The sequence below is a fragment of the Xiphophorus maculatus genome, chromosome 23, assembly GCF_002775205.1.
Source record: "Xiphophorus maculatus strain JP 163 A chromosome 23, X_maculatus-5.0-male, whole genome shotgun sequence".
NCBI classification, from domain to species: domain Eukaryota; kingdom Metazoa; phylum Chordata; class Actinopteri; order Cyprinodontiformes; family Poeciliidae; genus Xiphophorus; species Xiphophorus maculatus.
The window spans coordinates 22,112,039-22,129,727 of NC_036465.1; the positions used below are offsets into that span (position 1 = coordinate 22,112,039).

At 38.3% G+C, this 17,689-nt stretch overlaps 2 protein-coding genes across 2 annotated transcripts; both read right to left on the reverse strand.

Moving 5' to 3' along the window:
- Positions 1 to 1,429: 1,429 nt before the first annotated feature.
- On the reverse strand, positions 1,430 to 8,180 carry faf2 (Fas associated factor family member 2). Its single transcript, XM_005795414.3, has 11 exons — positions 8,074 to 8,180; positions 6,031 to 6,099; positions 5,799 to 5,933; positions 5,633 to 5,709; positions 5,415 to 5,553; positions 5,236 to 5,321; positions 5,033 to 5,124; positions 3,958 to 4,135; positions 3,002 to 3,173; positions 2,777 to 2,920; positions 1,430 to 2,639 (listed from the first exon to the last, which is right to left on the reverse strand). The coding sequence occupies exons 1-11, from the start codon at positions 8,134 to 8,136 to the stop codon at positions 2,457 to 2,459; spliced, it is 1,338 nt and encodes a 445-aa protein (XP_005795471.1). The 5' UTR covers positions 8,137 to 8,180; the 3' UTR covers positions 1,430 to 2,456.
- Positions 8,181 to 9,783: 1,603 nt separating this feature from the next.
- Positions 9,784 to 12,348, reverse strand: pin4 (peptidylprolyl cis/trans isomerase, NIMA-interacting 4). Its single transcript, XM_005795415.3, has 4 exons — positions 12,199 to 12,348; positions 11,940 to 12,007; positions 10,825 to 10,944; positions 9,784 to 10,287 (listed from the first exon to the last, which is right to left on the reverse strand). The coding sequence occupies exons 1-4, from the start codon at positions 12,233 to 12,235 to the stop codon at positions 10,129 to 10,131; spliced, it is 384 nt and encodes a 127-aa protein (XP_005795472.1). The 5' UTR covers positions 12,236 to 12,348; the 3' UTR covers positions 9,784 to 10,128.
- Positions 12,349 to 17,689: the final 5,341 nt, after the last annotated feature.

Sequence of the window (17,689 nt, forward strand, 5' to 3'; positions counted from 1 at the left end):
TCTGAAGTTACCCACAGCGACTAGGTGCAGAAGAAGTCTGGAAAAAGATGGAATTTTGATTTCCAGACAACTTGAAAGAATATAGATATTTTGTAAATCCATGATTATAATTATGCAGATATGCACAAGTCCATAGATGGACGCCCACTTCTATTTGATTAATTGTTACTTAGCAGCTTGCACCTGAGTTGGATCTATGATTACGTTTGTTCAAGTTTATAAATTGGTGGACGCTGAGGAAAAAGCCCTCGAAAAATGTTACAAAATGTTAGTCTTGAGTTCTGGCAAGTATTTCAAAAGGCTTAACATTAGACTTCTTTCATTTCAAAACCAGTTTTCACCTGACTTTGTGACTATTGTCATGTTAAAACATCCAATTGTCCAATCTGACCTAAACAGTACACGGCGACACCTTTCATTAGTTGCATAAAACATGTAACAAATAAAAAAGCACGTTTTGGGAAGTCGAAGCTAAAAATTCCAACCGCCTGACGTGGTTGTGGCGGCATCGACCTGTGGGGCTGTTCAGCTGCAGGTTGCAACACAGTAACAAATAACAAAGGAGGTGGAGTGCTCTGAAATTAATTTTTTTCCACAAGTTACATTGTTGAAACCTGGGGACAGCTGAGTGTTTAAACAAGACAGCTATCCCAAGCAGTTTTAGTAAGCTTTTAAAATGGATAGAGCAGTTGGGGATACATTAAGCTTTTAAAATGGTCCCAATCCCATTACAAATGGATGGATTATGTCTAAAAGCTGCCAGGAAGGAAACAAAATCACATCAATGACACCATTCCAGTTAAAAACTTGTTAATCATTCAGTTCAGTTCATTTATCATAGAAAAATCCCAATTTTTTTTTATCTTGAATGTTGATGTAAAGGTGCAACTTTCCAAGGGGTGTTCAAGTGAATATAAGGTAAGGCTGTATGAAAGCATTTAAAACTGCATGTACAATTATGACTGTGGATAAAAGATTGAGAATTACAAATTTGCGAATCAAGTTCCTGTTAAAGAAAAAGGAAGTTAAAAATATTTTTACCATGGAACTGCTGAAATAAATATGACATTCTGACTGGAATGTCTGGAAACAGAAGCAGAGAAGAAGAGTATGGAAAATCCCAGTCACACCGTCTACACGCATAAACTTAATCACTCATCTGTTGTTGTGTTTTAAAACCTGTTCCCAGTAGAACATCCTAGCTCTTTTGTCCCAGCAGTTTTGCATTTCTACTTGAAAATATTTCTAATACTGTCAGAATACTAATCTGAGTCTGAAAAAATATGGAATTATGGCAGTGAAAAGTTCAACAACACGTGAATCATTGCTGAAAACCCTCGCATTTTTGAAAAATTCTCTCAACCCTCCAGAATCAGTGAAATAAGACACTTGCGCCACACAACGTTGCTGTACAATCTCAATAAACCCACATTTTCAAAAGGTTTTTAATTTATAGCTGGAAAATTACATCTTTTACATGAGCCCATTGTGGTGTTACAGGCAAAAAAAAAAAAAAAAAAACAGGCATCTATGAGTTACCACAGGCACACTATGGGCAGACTTTTACTACACTAGTTACAGCCACATGTAAAAGCTGTGGCGTGTTAAATATTGTGTTTAAACTTCATACGATTGAGGCAGTCTGCTTTACATAGTAACAAACCTGCATTTGGTCGTTTAATGACAGACTGAAGTCAAAAAACAAAAGAAAAAAAACAATAAGGTCAGTTTGGGGGTCTTAAATATTGAACTTATGTACAGGTAATGGCTCGTTCAAACCAGGGTTCCCACGGTCTTCCTACGCTAGTTATGCGTCCGCCCCTCCACGGCGAACTCATCTTGAATTAAATTAGTTGTGCTTGTCAACGAATGTGGAGAAATTGTACAAACGTTTGGCAAAATGGGTGTTGAATTCAGACGAATGGATCAAACAAGAATATAAGCAGCAGATAAAAGCCAAGGCATTCGCACAATCCATTCTTCTCCATGCTGTATCTGCTGTATATATTTAACAAAAAACAAAGAACCTCTTTGTTGCCCAAACAGATCATTTGAAGATATGAATGTGAAGAGTTATGCTACTGCTTTTGTGTCAGCAGGTATTGATGAGCTACTCAGACAAATTATTGTTGAAGAGGGAGAATTGCTGACAGCTACTGAAAGGACAGAAGGAAAAAAAAAAGAAGTATTTTCAACATAAGATGAGTTCAAGGAACAACTTGAAGAAATATTTATTTGATAAAATTCAAGACTTTCCAGGCTATCGGGAACCCTGTAAACAACTAAATGTGGACTGGATGCAGGATGGTTTAATCTTCCAGGAGAAAATTTTATCTCAATGATCCCTTACACATAATGGCCGTTCAACAGAATATGAAAAAACAAACAAACAAAAAAAAAAAAATGTGGGTGGGTGTGAGGAAATGCGTTTCCACGTGGAAGAGGTATGTCATTTATTAATCGTCCGTCAGGTCCTGAACAAAAAGGACCTCGGAGCGGCTGAGTCCCGCCTCTTTCAGGGTCGGTGGGTTGGACTGCTCCTCGGTCGGAAGGCAGGGCAAGACTCGGCGAGGGAAGTTTGTAACTATCTGGAACTTCTCCGGAGTTTCTTTCAAAGAGAAAAGGAAGTCGTGTATTACCTGTAAAAAGAGAACAGCTGAGTGGGTAACTCGCAGCAGCTGAATGCAGCGTGTGCCGTCCAGTTTATTTGCAATTTACTTCGAGTTGACATCTGCAAGTGAAAGGTTTTGCTGGGTATGGAAACGGAGTTACTCACCGTCAGAGACTGACCGAACAGGAATCGTCTCTCTACTCTTGTGTCATTCGGCAGCTTAAACACTATTTTGACACTTTCTGGGTCGTCAGCTGGAGGCTCTGGAGGAAGACACTCCGACTTCCTCTCCTTCTCCTCTTCGAGTGTCTGGAGACAATGTGGATTAGAAATCGGAGGGACTGCACGACTGCGGAGCAGTTTCAAAAACAGAAAACCCAAACGACTCACTCTTCGTCTGATTTCCTCTGCAAGAGCACTTTGTCGGACCTTCTCCTCCTCTTGCTTCCGTTGCTCCATCTCCGCCCGTTTCTTTCGCTCCTTCTCCTGATCGGCACGCAGGGAGGCGAGATAGGCCTCGTCCTGCTGCTGCCTCAGAACTTGGGTCTGGTTCCTCTCTTCTCTGAAACAAAAATGTTTGAAGTCCAGTAAAAAGATGCATTTGGAAGTCAAGATTTCCTGACAAATGATGTTCGGAAGTCTCTGCGCTGGGCGATAAGGCTGGGAAATACAATCTCAGGTTTTTGTCATACCAGATCTGACTTTCGATTTTAATTAAAAAAAAAAATTCCCTCACTTCCTTTTGTAAAAAACTATTGCAAATAACTGAAAATATTTTCTGTTATCCCTTCTGTGAGTTGTACGACTGCGTATTCAGGCTACAAGAATTTGTTAAATTACAAAAATGTAATCATAATATTAGCAGAAGGAAGAAAAAAAGCATCTTCAAATTAAGAGGAAAAAAGTTGTTTATATGAAAAAAAAAACATAGCTTTGACAGAGTTATCAAGATGTGTTAAAAGAGAAAGTATTTCTATTAAGTATTAAGTATCATCTGTAAAACGTATACCAAAGTATAACTTCATAAAAAGCTCAACAATTGTTTTTATTATTTTGGAGAACTTTAACTTTATTTTTACAGTGGAATTCTCTGAATTACTACTTCATTCTACTAGTAATACGACTTTATTTTGGTGACATTATGGACTTTGCTCTTAAAAGAGGAAGACACTGTAAAACACGTTTATGAAAAATTTTAATCTTCAAAAACCAAAAATATGATAAGTTGATCAAATCAATTTATCGCCAAAGTGACACCCTGGGGACGAAACTGTGAACTTACACTATGAGAATAAATTAGGGAAAAGCATCCTTTCAAACTCAAGCAGACTGGTGATTTGTGGTACCGTTCAAGACGCTCCGACATCAGATATGTTTGGTTGGCATCCATGATGAAAGTAAGTTGATTGATGAGGTCCTCTGGCTGAATGACACCCTCCAGCCGTCCCACCACGGTCATCTTGCGGTCCTTCAGCATGATCATGGCCAGGAACGGGTAGGTGTTCTCCCGCAACGCCTGGGACACTGAAACACGCCGGAACACGTTGCGTCGTCTCGATTAAACGCTTCAAACAGTCGTTACTGCACAGTTATTTTAACTCTAAGGTAAATAACTTTCCAAAGATTAAACCACTTGTGTTGTTAAAAGCAACAGGAGAATCAATAAGCATGTTGAGCCTGTTTCTTAAAACTCTTGTTATAGAACTCTAAATTATATCTTTGTATTCACACAATCAACACTGCACTGAATTAAATATTGCTTAGAACACCAAGAGGTGAAATGTAGAACACAAATAGCCTCCAAGTGCCAACACCGCTAAAGATTATAAGACTAAAAATATATTTGTGCACATTGTGACAAACATTTCTTATACGATCGCATAACGGTCACATATTGTAGAATGGTTGTTAGTTTCCATCCTTAAAGCTGCAGCTTGTAACTTTCATAAGACATGTTTATTACATATTTGTTAAAACTGCCACTATGTTGAGACAGTTTGATAGGACACAGGTAATCTGTTAAAAAAAAATAAAAAATAATAATAATAAAGACTCCCGTGGTCCTACTGCCATCTGCATAAATATACTGATCAATCAGAAACAACCAATCAGAGCTAAGAGGAGGGTCTTAGTGCAGCCAATCATGTATGTGTACGTGTATGCGCTGCTCATGCCTGCTAGTTACAATGAGGACGGCAGAGAAGCACCTGTAATGGTAAGTTGCTTTTCTGCTATAAGCACATTGAACAGTGCGTACATGAGCGTGTCAGATAAAAACAGATAAAACCTCTGATTGGTTGCTTCTAACTGGGAGCGGTGCATTTCTGCAAAAGTCATTAGAAGTGCTGGAAGGAACACAGCAACATTTAAAGAAACTTAGAATTATATAAATAAATAATCAAACAAACATGTATTAATTACCTCTGTAACCCTCTGGTTTGCTAGTTGAGCATGCCCAGAAGAGCATTCTTGTGTTGAGAAAGGTTATGACCTCTTCCGTACATAACGTGGAGCTAAGAGACGGATAAGAAATAAAACCTTCAAATGGATCGACTTTTTTGTAAGCTTATTTTAGTTTTACATTTTTGACATTTAGATAACCGACTAAAAAACAAATACTGTACCGGCAAAACTCGTCAGTGTCTTGATGATCATCCCCATGCAGGTACACCAATAGGTAGCGGAGCTCCCGTTTGGCATCATTCAGTGCCTGCATGAGTTACAGTAAACAATGTCAAATGCATTAGATTTTCTACCAATCTTTTTTGTTTGTTTTTTTTCGTTTTCATAGCTACGGACTCACCTGGCTGTACGTGCCCTGGTAAAACACGGGGTGTGACCGACCGTATTTTTCCTCGAAACTATGAATGAAAGACACAACGTCTCCGACAGGGTCGGTCACGCGAGCCCGGGGATCTGGTCTGATGAATCGCAGGGCCAACCTTGGAGCAAAAGGCAACATGTCATCCAAAGTCCTCTTCCTGATTTGTGATAACTTGTAATTAAATCCACTATGATTACCTGAATATATCCAGAAGTGTGTAATATGTAACTCTGAACGGTAGCATAATCAAATAGTAACCCCATCCTAGTAATCCCTGGGGGGGGGGAAAAACAGCGCTGATTAACTCTATTCCAACTGAAAACATGCTTCTTACTATTTATTTCTTAAATCAAAAAGATGTACCCTCGGCTGAGGCCTTGAGACGATGTAACTATATACTCTATGGTCTGCTGTGTTGACCTGGAGAGGTCTGGATGGTGGAGGGTTAAACACACTGGGAACTCCTTCCTGCTCATTAAGTCTGTCCTGAACTGCAGCCTGCAACACACATGAAACCCATCAAAATGGAGTTTTTCATTATTATGTGCAAAATGACTGACGACGACGACAGAGCGACAATAAAATGCAACTTTACCTCTATGTTCCAATTATGCTGCTCTAATGTTCGGCGGCATTGGTCCATTGATTCCAACCCAGTTAAGTCCTGTTGGACACGGGACAGAAAGTCAGGAGGAAGTGAAAGTAGAAAAGCTGGTTTTAGAACTAATTGATTTCCCCCCAACCCCCTGCTACAGCTTCGAGCTGCAACTACCTCAGGATTGGAATAAAGTTTTTTGTCCCCGATAAAGTGAGTATAAATGCTGCTGTGTGTTACGTACACATAACTTGGATTGTACTAAATGGGCTACTATCAGTGTTTGCTGAAAAACAGCTTAAAGGCCATTTCGGGCTGACATTGACTGAGGCTCTGGCATATTTGAGCTCTGCACATTTGCAATGTTTTGAAGGGCCTGATCTTTGTTTTTTAAAACCTTACATTCGGTGAAGCTCATGTCAAGCTCAGTCATCCCAGGCACGAGATTAAAAACTAAAATGAGTCCAAAGAATTTCTTGCTTTTATTTTTGTAATTTCCCGTTGGTTTTTGTGATTTCCGCGCTTGCGTGCTTTATAGGACATCCTGCCTAGCTACAAAATGGTGGCCGAAAGCTGGTGGATTTGTTTTATCTTTCTAAAATCGATTTGGGACATTTTATATCGACTCTGAATCGTAGTAAATACGAATGGTGATTCCTATGTGAATCGCCTTTTCATCTTTATTTAAGCTGTATTCTTAGACCTTTGGTCAGCCAAAACTATTTGATTTGCCTGAAGTTTTTTCTCTTTTGTTAAATTAAAAAAAAGGTAATTTAATTTCCAAGTACCTATACACCAAATATCAAATAAGAACCTGCGAAGTAGAGATGTCATCATAGATGGGAAACTATTTGTTGGGTAATTTCTTGAATTTAAATATGATGCTAAAAAATGTGGCAAGTTGAATGCCTCTTTGTTCTAAGGAAAATGTTTCCTTTTACTCTTTTTAACACTGAAAACGTTTCTTATACTAATAAAATTAAACTTTTTTTTCACAAATATTCATATTACTTAGCTAGTATGAAAAGGTTTTGGTCAGAATTGAGCAAATATAGAATAATTTGTGACAATGACAAAGCAATATTAACATCAATAGTAGCTTAATTTCTCTAGATGTGTAGATTATTCTGGTTTTACATTCAGATATGAATGAGACTTTGGTCCAGTTCAGAGCAATGAGTTGGGATCAGTTGTGAATTGGCGATATAAAAAATAAATTGAGCTCAACTGAGGAATATGTCAACACCTTAATTGAGGGCACAAGTTAAAATAATTGCAAAAATAACAAAAAGAAACCCTGTCCAACCACCATAAGTCTTTTCAGCTTAAAACTTAGCTGCATATATGATTGTATATGACAAAAACTAAAGTAATCGTTTTGTAAACAGTTACCTAAAGATGACTAAAGTAGTTGATCGCCTGTCATAACTAGATTACTTAAACAAATCGAAAGAGAATAGAATATACATTTGACTCGAGTATAACTGAGCTAAATGTGACTTGATTCACACGACTAGCACACAGTCTCCTGAACACACATCAGACTAAAGGGATAACATTACAGTGCCAGGTCTTACTGTCACATCCTAACACGTTGAATAAACGAATCTGAAACACCGAGTCGTGTTTCAAACTTCAGTGTCAGTCTGAGAATGACAGCTGTGCTAATGTTGACTTAGCAAATGTGAAGTAGCCAACGACAAATGGAGACACAATCCAAGATTAATATTCCTAACAGTCGAAAACATTGATGTTTCTGATTCACAGAGTTGGGCCAAGTTTGTGTCTATATGACAAAATTGACGCCTTTTCGGCCCAGCCACGTCCCAGAAAGTCTGCTAACTTGTTGGTTAGCTTAGCTCCTTTTTGGTAGCTATGCTTCCAGTTGCCGTTGGGGGATCGTTATCGAAGTTAAGTGTATGAAAAAAAAGGCTTTCCACACAACCCTTCGACCTGCTTACAGCGACCAGCTGTGAGTGGAAACACATCGACATTGGAGGTTTCAAATGGGAGGGTGTTAATGAAAATTTTTTGGCTGTCTACCTGAAATTGAAGGAGTTTTTCGGTCTGCGCCTGGGATAATTCTGGCTCCTCTGGCGCCGCCATCTTACCTCGCCAATCATCTAGCCAGGCGTAAGAACGTCAACCGTCTTTTCCTGCTGTTGGTTGCGTTACCGCACGCCCCGAGCGCTGCTGCCGCCTGCTGTTTTGGATATTGTATTACAATTGTTTTCTGGATATGATTTCTATGTACTCTCTACTGTTAATAAATCACTAAATGTTTCACTAATTTTGTTTTTCTTTATTAAAGAAAACTTAATGAAGAACTTAATGAAGTTAAAACTAAGTAATGGACTCATAACTTTAAATATATTGTGTATCTAATTCACACAGGCTTAAAATGACAGTTTCCCTAATACTTGCTGCTGGACTACGTTTTTATCCTTAGGAGTCAAATATTAAAATGTCTTTAAAACAATAATTGCAGATGAATCATATTAAACTATGCAGAGGTTACTGACTGAAATCTAAACCATCAGCGTCAGTTTGACGCTTGTCTATGGACCTTGAGCAATATCTGTCTGATAATAAGACGACAGTCCTGGGTGAGGTTAGTCAGGTTTTGTATTCACTTCTTAGTATTAACAAAAATAAAGTTTTACGTCGACTAATTTAGTAGTGTTCAAGTAGAAGCAGAGTTGAGATAGCTCTGGATTCTGCTGGGTAGGAAAAAATGAAGTCTACAATCTTTTAACATAACTGAGTAAAACTGTGATTTCATTTCTGCCCCCAGATATTTGAAAAAAGCCTGTTATCTATAAGGATAACATTATAGTCATGTTTATAACAAAGATATAATAATAGAGTATTGAATATAGATGTTTCCAATAGTTGACAGGTTTTATGCCATTCAGGATTGTATTAACTTCTGTTTCAGCACAACATCTATTCCCACAGCTCAGTTCAAGACCGGCTGCATTACTAAACTGGAGGAACACATTTTTATGACTTGTGTTTTTATTGTTCCACCTGGCACTAGATGCAAACTTTTCTTTGTCCAAAATGTTTTTTTCACCAGCAGTGTGAGTGAGAGTTCTTATTAAAATAATAAATATCTCCTGAGAGTATTGCTTTTTAACAAATTAAATATATTTTTTGATCCTCCTAGCTATTATGAGATACTACAACTTAATTATACCGTATTCCAAACAAAATCTGTCTGTGTATAAGCAGACAGGAATAGTTGCATTATCTAGACATTGACCTACTTTTTATATCTTGGAGCATTGAGGACACAAAATACCACGCAGTAACCAATTGAACACAAAAAAGTCTGGTGTCATAATATAGGATAACCTGAATATTTTCTAGGATTAAAAAAGGCACAAAATTTGGGCAAAAATACAATTCTTCCTTAACATCTCGTACATTAGAATGTAAGAGCACGAAATGTTGCAGAATCATTTCATACAAGTTTTTGCGCACCATTAAGGGTAGCATTCATGCTTTAAAAAAAAAAAATTGCATAACCCTGTCTGATTATCTTTGTGGTGACCAAAAAACATTTGATGTGTTATCTTGGGCAAAGTTGTGCAAGTTCTAGTAACTTGAACCAAATATGGGATTGCTTACCATGGCTTCTGAAAGTTTCAGTCTGTTAAAATACAACTAAGATATAAGACGCTGATATATCGTTTGTCATCATGTGTACGCCATAAAAACGACAGGAAATAAAGTTCTGAAATGTTTCACTCAATGACAAAAAAAATATTTAATTTTTCATATTTTCATTTTTCTGTACCACCACTTTTCACACACAAATCAATACTACAGATTTAACACAACAAAAACAAAAATTATTAATTTGCTTGTGTTGGCATTTGCATCGCAGATGCAAACTTTTTGACTTGTCAAAAAGTCAAGTTTTTGACTTTTTGACAAGTCAAGTCAAAAAACAACAAATGAAAAAGTTTATTGTGAGAAAGCAGACCTAAAATAGAAGTGAACATTTTAATAGATTAACTGGACAATATATTTTTCCCCTCTTCAATGTTTCTGGCACAATTGTGATATTTATTCCAAAAGAGCCAGTCTGTTCTACTTTCTCCCCTCAACCATAATGATATGATATCCAAACTTCGTCTTGACAGGTGGGTCTGTGTAGACAGGTTTATCCATCGAACTGACAGCTAGAGCAAACGCTGCCTCCTGGAAAGGTCCGACCATTGACCCTCGCGTCATCCAGCCCAGATCACCCTGTCATGGAAGAGCAATATTCTTGATATGAGTAGAAGCGTGATGCAAATATTAAGATTTCCAAACCTGGACATATGTATTTATCCTAAGATAACCACTACATTGACGTTTCTTTCAATTTCAGAGGAAACCATGAGTGGGTGTTCTGGTCTCTGATGCAGGTGGAATAAAGAGGAGTTGATGCTAAATAAAACGGCTGTCAGCAATGACGCAGTCAAGAATCTTTGATTCAGGGTTTGATCATGACTAACAGCTCATTGTAAGGTCACTTAGGACTATTACCTTGCACTTATTTATAGAAGGTGTTTTCCAGCAAACGGTGACACAAACAGAAACTTTGCTAAAAGATGTGATGTGGCAGCTCATTCAAGTATATATATTCAAGCAAATATATGATGGAAAATTAACAAAAAAGTAATTGTGAGCTTAACTACAGGAAGAATGTAAGCGTAGCACTTACTGGAATTGTCTAAATTGAGATGCAAAAATACACAGCTAGTAATAAAACCCCAAAAAAGAATTGGCTGGCTTACTTACTCCTTGTCTTGCTTTGTCTTCACTGTATTGCGTTGCTACTTCACTGAAACGAACTCCAGCTTTCAATTTCTCCATGGCCTCCATGCATTTTCCGTGCTTTTCACAGAGAATGTGCCGAACCTGGGGAGAGAAATATGTTGGGAGGTTTACAAATACAATGAGCTGAAAATGATGATTCTCCAGTATTACTGACACCGTGCGGCCAGGTCCTGACAGAAGATATTTTATACATTTCTCTCGTGCCTCTTGCACTTTTTTATATTTTGCCACAATATAAATTGATATGTATATTTTGGGGGAAATTTTGTGACAGACCAACACCAAGAAGAGGGGTAGGATGAAATAAGCGTTCACTTCTTCCTACTCCTTTTCAAACAGAAAAGTACTGGTAAACAAATTATTTGGTTCTTGGTTTATGTATGCACATGATTTCTCTGTCGTACTAACAGAGACATCTCTGTTGTTTCTTGTTTTTAAAAACCTGTCTGACACAAATAAATCAAATCAAATCAAGAACATAATTAATAATTGAAAAGAAAATAAAACACATAATTTTCATTCCATGCTACGAGAGCTGAGAAAATCCACAACAATACACCCCAAATTGATAAATGGAGGCAGAACCATGCTGTGGGCATAGTGTGTTCTTCAGCGAGTACAGGAAAACTGGTCAGAATTGACAGGGAGATAAATGGAGCTAAATACAGAGCTATCCTGGAAGAAAACTTCCTCGTGTGTCAAGGAAAACCCGAGTCAAAGTCCATACCCACATTTAGAAGAGACTCTGTGGAAAGAGTTGGGAACTGATCCAACCAGACCTTCTCCAGTTTAGCTCAGCTCTGCAAAGGTGGTTCTAGAAGGAAACATCTATGCATTTCCTACCACTTCACAATTATACGCTCCTTTGTGTTGGTCTTTTAACCAAAATTCAAACATAATACAATTAACGTTGTGATAATAACATTGGAATATGTGCAGGTCTTACACCAGTGATCCACAAATAAAATAAAATGTTTTAGGGGTCAGACAAAATGTGACAAAACCCCTCAATAATACCAGGTATATTGGCATTGTTTTTGCAGAGTTGCTGGGGTTAAAGTGTATTTAGTGGATACCTTCACAGCTGTGCCTCCTTTAGGAGTTTTTTCTTTTTTGTCAGCGTCCGAACTTCCTGAAGCAGCTCCTGCACAGGTAACACCACAGCACAGGTAACACCACAGTGGAGAGCAACACGTTAATCAGAGTAATGTTAGTGTAAACTCTTCCATTACACTGGAGTACAGCAACGTATGCTAGCTTACAGGCTAGCACCTGCAGCTTACAATATCAGATTAAAACACATCATAAACAGAAGGTGCGCTGTGGGTCACGGACCTTTACCACCCTTTCCACCTTTTCCCTTCGGTGGCATTCTCTCTGCTAAACGTGGGTTTGAAATTTAAGCAGAAAACGTGCAAATAATAACGTGGTTTCAAGTGTAGTAATAAGCAGGCGTAATAAACTGCTGCAAAGGACTGTTTTGGTTTTTTCTTCTTTGACTTGTTGTCAGTAGCGGACTAAAACAAGCCACAGTCACAGCGCCATCTCGTGTTCAACATCGTCTTTGCAAAGTCACTTGGCTAGTGACTTTTAAAAAAAAATGTATGTATTTATTTTTAATTATCTTACAGTAACATTGACCTGCTATTATTTTTTAAGAACTTGTCTGGTATTTCCTGATACCAGACTTCATCAAGCTACAAATGCAGACTACCAGAAATAAAAAAAATAATATATATATAATAATAATAACTAATCAAAAATAAACTGTCTACACCGATATGGACAAATGTTTAAGACTGTATGACATCTTGTTTTTCAAACACTTCATTGAATCACTGTTGAATTTTTGATATGGTGTTATACAGTTCAACAATAAACAGAGATTAATTTACAGGAGCTGCTGCTAACTTTGAGTTAAGTGAAAGTGGAAGGAAGCAAAGCGGTCCTTCACAGAAGAAGTGGTAAGGGAGTGGCTCACAGGTCAGTGTGGCTGTTGATTAAATACGCATGAAGACGTTCAATATCCTCCTGACCAAACCTGATGTCATCTCTTTGTCTGGTATTTTCTGGACTGGAGTGTGGAGCCACACTCTAGAGGTTTACTATGACCATATACTATCCCATGGTGATACTACCATGGGAGAGTATGACCCTCTATCTCACAGTGTTTCCTTTTTCATCCACATTATGCTGTCTCCATACAAGATGCTGAAGTACAATATCAGTTTTAGTGCGTGTGATATGTTAAGGTACAAATAAAAAAACATTTCCAATTAGCGGTAAAACTGGCAAAAAAAAAAAAAAAACAAAAGTCAAATGTGAGAGCTTGTAATATTTAGGTATTTTTTTAAACAAAGTTACATACATTTCCCTATTAAAGGTCACCTTTGGTTTTTCTTCCCTATGTGATTTTCAGTTCATGAGAAGTCATACAGAGACATACACCACATATCACCGAAAAAAATATACACTGGTAAAAAAAAAAAATGTATGAAGTACATTAATCTTTCATAACTATAGAAATAATTTCACATTCAATAACTTGTAGCAGTTTTCAAGCTGAGAGTCTTTGGCCCCACAGTAACAATCCTCTTCACAGGTGACAAGATACACTCAGGTGCTCCCAATATAAATCTTCTATCAGAAGAACAACTTATGTCATGAAAATATCTGCTATTGTAAAATTTGAAAAAAAAAAGTCCTGCCTACTGTTTCAGCAAATTTCGCTCTAAAAAGAAATATCCTAGCTTTACTCTTAGAATTGGGCTTTACTTTTCTAAAACCGTTAAGCTCTGTGACATCTTTACTTCTCTTGATCGCATGACTTCCTGTTTCCCTGCATATCGAGAAGACGTGACACAAAGGCCTATTTCTGTTAATCAGTCTTAAAAACGAGAAAGAGAAGAGAGCACAGAACTGTACAAAGAACGAAAGAACGTTCACTTCAAATGAAGCAATAATTAAAGGACTTAAACCAACTGGAATTGAGACAAACAGGTTTGATAAGAAGGAGACGCTTTTTATGCAATATCATGCAATCCACTTTAAAAGTAATATTTTTAAAGAACTGTTCTATAAGAGGAAAACGTCTGCTGCCATGGTGCAGGCAGAATAACAGAGCTTGCTTGGTGTTCCATAATATGGGTTCAAATTGAACACTTGATGGAGCTAGAGAGAACGCATGCATCTGGATCTTCACTTTGATAAGAACAGAGATATAAAAACATGTACAGAACAAGTCCCTGGATTATTACTTACATAAAAAGTAAAGTGATCGTTTGAAATGTCATTTTTGCTGAACTAAGACATATTTTCTTAATCCTCATTCACTTTTTAAATGTATTTTTTGGGCAACTTTCACTCTTATCTTTGTTTCAACATGACATAAAAGTACAATGTTTAGAATAAATTCTCATTCATGACAGATGTGTAGAATGCATAAAAGATTGCACAAATGTTGCCGTTATTTTAACCACATGACTCAAAGCGATACCAAAACCAAGATACCTTAATTAGAAACTGTTGTGATGAGACAAACTAAGGAGAAAATGGTGCCACCTACACACAGTCCCATCTGACAAACCGAACAAACGGTAAATACTTACAGTATGTCTGACAACCATGGCCACCTACATTGTTCACAAGGTTGATGTCTTGTCGGCTTGTTTCACTATGTGCTATGCAATGACCTTTGAGGTACAATAAACCCATTCAATAAATTAGAATATTAATGAAGTAGCACCAATGCCTTGCAACAAGAATGTTCTGGGTTTGAATCCTGGCCCGGGATTTCTCTGAATGATCTCACCGTGCAGGAATGGGTTCTCTCCTGGTACTCTGACTTCCTCCCAAAACCATCACTGTTAGGATGATTTGTTTCTCTATAGCTTGTTCTTAGGTATGTGTGTGTGCTGCTGTCCTTTGACTCTGTGTAGCCCTGTGATGGACTGACGACCTGTTGTACCCCGCTTCTCAGCCCTCAGCCCTTCCTGTCAGCCCTCACCATGCAACACCCAACACTGCATATTTTAGTAGCGATTCGATACTAAGTAAATAACAGGGCCAGTACTGGCGATGCCAATCCTGATATGGATACTTTTTATTTTAGTTTAATATTTCATCAAACTTCTGACATTTGGGTGTTCTTGTAGTTTTTCTTTGAATTCTCTTAAAACCTAACGCAGAAGTTGGACAAAATTCATAGGTGTCCACAAAATACTTTAACAACACATTAACCTGACAAACAGATAGAATAGAAAAACAAAACATCTAAAGGTGTTAATACTATTTATATGACTTATGTAAACAAGAGAGACAGATGACCTTTTTGGTCAGAGAAGACACACTGTTGTGATTTGAATTTTGACATCCTTATGCAAGAGCTTTAAGAAATGCGTTTGATCTCATCATCTGTACTCTTTTTATTTTTTCTCTCCCCTCCAGGAGGTCTTTCGTGGGCTCCAGTGTCCTTTATATGGAAGTAGGCTGACAGGAAAGGGGGGGAAGAGATGCAGCAAATGTCGCCGGGTCCGGGAATCGAACCCTCAATGGCCGCGTCAAGGACTCAAGGCCTCCAAACGTTGGTCGCGCTTATCCCCTACGCCACCATGGCACGCCCATCATCTGTACTCTTGAATAATTATTTTATAACAATCACCTCCAAGAATGTCTTAAAATGCATAAGTGAGAATTTATTTTCAGGTACAAAATAGAAGGCATTAAAATGAAATGGCAATGTGTGTTAATAATATGGTGTGATGGCTGCAGTTACAGCCACACAAATGTGGTAATATTCACTCTCACCACACGCAATAAGTTCATCTCACTTATATTTGGATTTCTTTAAGTTTAGGATTTAATTTACAGAATAACTGGGTTTGTTTAGAAAGCAACACATCACAGTGTATTCTAGAATAAGTGCGCACATTTTAGTTTATATTGTTGTGTTTTGCTTGATTTAATCTTTGTTTTGTTTCTGAGTTTAAGTGCTGGCTGCCCAATCCTTAGGAGAGGTGGAGAAGGGGTGGAGCAAGCCAGCTGAGACTGCAAATTGGTTCACACCATTACTCATCATCCAGAGGGGGGGAATGGGATTTGCTATGTTAGTTTCAGTTAGGTTTCTGTGTATTTTCCCCTTTGTGTTTTGTATGTGGCCTGATCAGCCAGTATTTAAGTCCCCTTTTGTCTCTGTTTGGGAGGTCTGTTTTTTGAGTTAGTCTGAGTTGATGTCTGTTACTTTGACCTCTTTTATGGGCCCAAATTTTGTCATTTTTTCTATTATTTACCCAAGTTTTGTTTTGGGTTAAATAAAACAATTATTTTTGACTTTGAACCGGTGCCTGGCTGTTCCTTAACTGCTCGGTCCATCACAGTGGTGTCAGAAGTGGGATCTTGCAGTTAAAGGCACCGGTTCAGGTGTCAGAAGTGGGATCTTGCAGTTAAAGGCACCGGTTATTATTTTTTTTAGTAGTCCTCTTCCTCCTCTTACCAAGCCATGCAAAGAGCAGGAAGGAGTGCCAAAGGACAAAAAGGAGATCCTCAAAACCAGCCTGCTGGAATGGAGGAGCAAGTTGGAGAGGAAAATGGAGCCTCTGGAGGGGTGGATAGCACTGAGGGTAAGGAGCCAACAATATCAGAAGTAATTTCCATTCTTCGTTCTCATATGGGCCAGCAGGAAGCCCAGGAAACAAGACGGAGGGAGGAGTTTAATCGGCAGGAACAGCGCTTCAGAGCACTGCGACATCAATTTCAGCTGCTACAGGTGGAAGTGCAAGCGCGTACCCCCCTTGCTCCTGAGCCTCGATTGGATGAGTCACAACAATCCGATGCAGAATCAAGTGAAGGTGATGACCATACCTGCAGCAATAATGAGCAAATATATGCTCCCTCAGGTCAGTTTCACTCTCATGAACCCAGACTTGAAAAACTGACGGATGAGGATGACATTGAACATTTTTTAACAACATTTGAACGCATGGCTCTAGTTTGCTGGTGGAAAAAAGCAGATTGGGTTTTTTACCTGATTCCATTACTCACTGGCAAAGCAAGAGCTGCGTATGTTCACATGGACATGGATGACTCTCTGGATTATTATAAAGTTAAAGATGCGGTGCTTCGAAAGTACGACATTAATCATGAAACATATAGATTGAGATTTCGATCATTGGAAGTAAAACCTGAGGAGAATCCAAAAGAATTGTATGCAAGATTGAAGGACTTGTATGGAAAGTGGATGATGCCAAGACAAAAAACTGTGCAGGAGGTTGGAGAGATCATCATTTTAGAACAATATTTAAGAATGCTGTCTCCTGAGTTGCAGATATGGATTAAAGAACACAATCCAAAATCGGCTGCAGAGGCTGCCCAGCTGGCTGACGTGTTTGTGGCAGCACGGACAAAAGGACAACCCTGGAGTCAAAAAGCATGGAAGTTGAGGGAGGTTGCAAGACCTGTTCCCCATTACCAAAAGGCAGGGGTGAGTAAACCTCTAAAGGGCCAATCATGGAATGCTTTATCAAGAGTCCCAGCCAAAACAGTGATTTGTTATTTGTGTGGGATGGAAGGACACACAAAACCAATGTGCCCAAAGAACTCCACCAAAATAACACAAATGTGTTTTGTGCCCAGACAAAGTATGGACTCCAAAGGGGAGTCTAGTTTAAGACCGACCTCAATTGAAGTTGAGGGTAAACAATTAGAGGCACTCATTGACTCAGGAAGTACTCAAACTCTGGTGCACAGAGACTTTGTTCCAGCAAATAAGGTTAATGTGGAAACAATCCCTGTCCGCTGCATTCATGGAGATGAGTTGTTGTATCCAACA

Excerpts from the sequence above, each read along its gene's own strand:
- faf2 (XM_005795414.3), bottom strand. The coding sequence starts at position 8,136 with ATGGCGGCGCCAGAGGAGCCAGAATTATCCCAGGCGCAGACCGAAAAA. Across the intron at positions 4,136-5,032 it reads CAAACCAGAGGGTTACAGAG|TGTCCCAGGCGTTGCGGGAG; the intron begins GTAATTAATACA and ends GGCGTGTTTCAG. Across the intron at positions 3,174-3,957 it reads ATGTCGGAGCGTCTTGAACG|AGAAGAGAGGAACCAGACCC; the intron begins GTACCACAAATC and ends TTTTTGTTTCAG.
- pin4 (XM_005795415.3), bottom strand. The coding sequence starts at position 12,235 with ATGCCACCGAAGGGAAAAGGTGGAAAGGGTGGTAAAG. Across the intron at positions 10,945-11,939 it reads AAGGAGGCACAGCTGTGAAG|GTTCGGCACATTCTCTGTGA; the intron begins GTATCCACTAAA and ends TTCTCTCCCCAG. Across the intron at positions 10,288-10,824 it reads AAGACAAAGCAAGACAAGGA|GGTGATCTGGGCTGGATGAC; the intron begins GTAAGTAAGCCA and ends CTTCCATGACAG.